General features: G+C 36.5%; 1 protein-coding gene across 2 annotated transcripts in view; it reads right to left on the bottom strand.

Annotated features, from left to right (window-relative positions):
* coro6 (coronin 6) overlaps positions 1–3,008 on the bottom strand; it is a 21,034-nt gene that overhangs the window by 15,103 nt on the left and 2,923 nt on the right. For both annotated transcript variants that reach the window (XM_014016919.1, XM_014016920.1), the window contains exon 2: positions 1,436–1,635. In XM_014016919.1, the coding sequence (XP_013872373.1) occupies positions 1,436–1,633 (198 nt within the window). In that variant the 5' untranslated portion in view covers positions 1,634–1,635. The remainder of the gene's footprint in view (positions 1–1,435; positions 1,636–3,008) is intronic.

Here is a 3,008-nt window from a genome sequence, read left to right as displayed (position 1 = left end):
ACAGCTTCAGTTTATCATATAGTCGTTTGCACAGTTTCCATGTCCTGCTACTGATAATTGGGTGCTAAAAGATAACTATTTATTTATGAACAAYAAAGAACAACTTGACAACATCCTCATTTTAATGCAGTGATGACTGCATGCTTTTTCACGTAAAGGCTAGGATATTAAGACTTTTTTCTTGTAGTATGACTTTAATCTCGTAATATTACGATTTTATTCTCCTAATATTATGACTTTATTCTCGTAATGTTATGATTTTGTTCTTATAATACTTCATTCTCGTAACTTGTAGTTGCATTTTCTTTTATTTAACATCTTATTGCAGCATAAATTTCATCAGATAAATTGCTAAACTTACTTTTAAAAAACAAATCCTTCGGTCCGTGGTAAATTTACAAACTGCGCCGACACGTTAAAAAAATTAAAACACCACCGTCTTCATTTCTCAGTTTATTTTGCTGCCCGCGCATTGAATCCTGRGATATCCTCGGCTGGTAAGGATACATGGATGCATTCTCGGATTTCGACAGGAAGTAGGACGCATTCCTCGGCCGCATGATGAGGAGCCTTCGAATTGGGACAGTCCTCCGCGCGGGGCAATGACGTACGCGGCCGACAAATGCGCACTCATGAGGACCCAGCCCCTGAATTGAGACACAGCCTGTGAAGATGTGCTGAAGTGGGAGTGTCAGAAACGATAGGTTCTTAAAGAGATACAGACCAATATCAAAGAGTTTAAGCAGACTATGATGCAAAGTCAAATTTATTTTTCATAGTCAGCATTTTCATGACAACTAAAGGCAACATAGTCCTTATTTGGTGATCACCACATGTGTTACATCTTTTATCCCTCAGTGTTTACATCTCTACTCTTTGTTTTTATTCACTGAGTGTTTTCATTTTTTAGCTTCAGTTTTACTTCTGGGTTTTGTTTTATTTTTATTACAATCCTGGCTAACCATGCTTCTTACACTCCTTCATTTCAACCTTTCATTATAGTTTCTCACAACAAATAGTCTTTGTTTAGTCTCTTTTGTTGTTTGACATAAACTGTCTTTTTTGCAGATAGCTCAAACCTGATCTGTAATTAACAAAAACTATCCTTAGTATAAAAAAAGGTAAGGAAATGTGTCTTTGGTAGAGTATTTCTTTRTAACAATACTTCCTGATTGGCAGCACCTGGAGCTCAAAACAAATGTCAATAACAACAGTAAAACAAGCTGTTTTGCAGAGTAGATTTGGCTACATTTTCCATGCTCAACCAACATCTCAGCTCWACTGCTCATCCCACAAATGCATGTTCGTTACAAATGTGACAGCACTTAAAAGGGACAATAACAGRGTTTCAAATGGTATATGATTTATTGTTACAACAAAGAAAAAATCTACCAAACCTTTTGTGACAGGGTGATCCTGACCTCAGAGTACCGACCTTAGAGAGGGGCAGGACCAGGAATGCTCCGCCTCCACTGGATTCAACAATGACGGCCAGGAACTTTGGATTGACGGCACAGAAGGAGCTGTCCCACGTCACCTTGGAAACCCGGATGTCATCGTAGCACTGGTCCGCTTTGACCGCCTGGCCAAAGACGTGACGAAACTTGCTCTGCCGCACGATGCTGCGACTCATGGCTGAGGAGGGTGCAAAGAAAGGTGGGAAATTATCGATAAGAAAAAAAAAGGTTGATGTTTTTATATTTGTAATGCTGGTAGAAATCATTTGGAGGTTATGTACAATGTCCAATTTTGCTTTCTACTCAAAATATTTGATGCTTCAGCTTTTTTTTTAACTGAAGCAGCTTTAAATATCCAAATGTGTTAGCTGCTTTAAATACAAACCATTCTCTGTGATTTTAAGCTGCTTGTTGACTGACAGCTGGATGTCCTGCAGCGTTACAGGCAGCCAGCCATCAGGACTGTAATCCTCAAAAACACTGGGGATATTGTATAACAGGGGCCACCATCAGAGGAGATATTAATAGTTGATTGTCCCACCAAACACATGGGAGCAAAACATTAAAAGCAAAATCTCCAAACACATACTGTAGAGCAAATAACATTTTGATTGTTAAAAATGTAAAACTGAATCTAAAAAGGCTTGAGGACATCTGATGGCTGCAGTTCTTCCTATTTTATAAACAGCTGTTTTGTAATTAGAATCAAACCCAGAGGAGAACAAACTATAATAATTTGACTTTTACACTTGAGTATTCAACATGCGACCCAAAAGTGACCTTAAAGACCAGGAGATACATGATCGAGTGATGAGAGGACAGAAGCACCTGCTGCTTTCCTAGAAGCTCTACTTTATCTAGAGATTTACATTCCTGTAAACACTTCCATCGACCGACTGGGGGCCAATCAGGACCCAACAGAACAGCACGTGCTTTTTAAAATGACAAAAGTGTTTGTAGGCTTTCTAACCTTTTGCTCGTGATCTCTTATAAGGCATTCGATGAAACAAAATTCTTCAGAGTAACCCTAGATAAAGATTTTACCCGCTTCTTCAACAAACTTTGATAAAATTTGCGTATAAAAAATTTGCATGATAAAACATTTATGTGTTTTATAAATATATATGTCTACAGTGCTCCTTTTGGTCTTCCACAGAAGATGCATTTATCTATTTAGTATGGCAAGACAGCATTTCATAACAATACCCATATCTAATACATCTTTGTCAAAACAAACATTTTTGCCAACTATCTACAATAAGTGGTTTAAATATCTCAAACACCATTCTTTCTTGGACTAATTACATTTATTTATACTAATTATATATTTTTTCTCATTTATATGTATTTGTCTTCCAGCTTTTTTACACCTAGAATAAGCATAGAGTAAGTCTGAAATGTATTCCTTTGGATATCTGCAATTCCATTTTTACATGTGAAATTTTTAAAATTAGATACCTAAAATGAAAAAAAAAAAGTTCAGATATCACTAACTTAATTTGAATTGTTCTCCTTAAATTATAGTTTAACTGCTTAAAATGTATACTTGAG

Source organism: Austrofundulus limnaeus, unplaced genomic scaffold (assembly GCF_001266775.1).
Source record: "Austrofundulus limnaeus strain Quisiro unplaced genomic scaffold, Austrofundulus_limnaeus-1.0 Scaffold157, whole genome shotgun sequence".
Taxonomy (NCBI): domain Eukaryota; kingdom Metazoa; phylum Chordata; class Actinopteri; order Cyprinodontiformes; family Rivulidae; genus Austrofundulus; species Austrofundulus limnaeus.
This window is presented reverse-complemented; position numbering and strand designations above follow the sequence as displayed.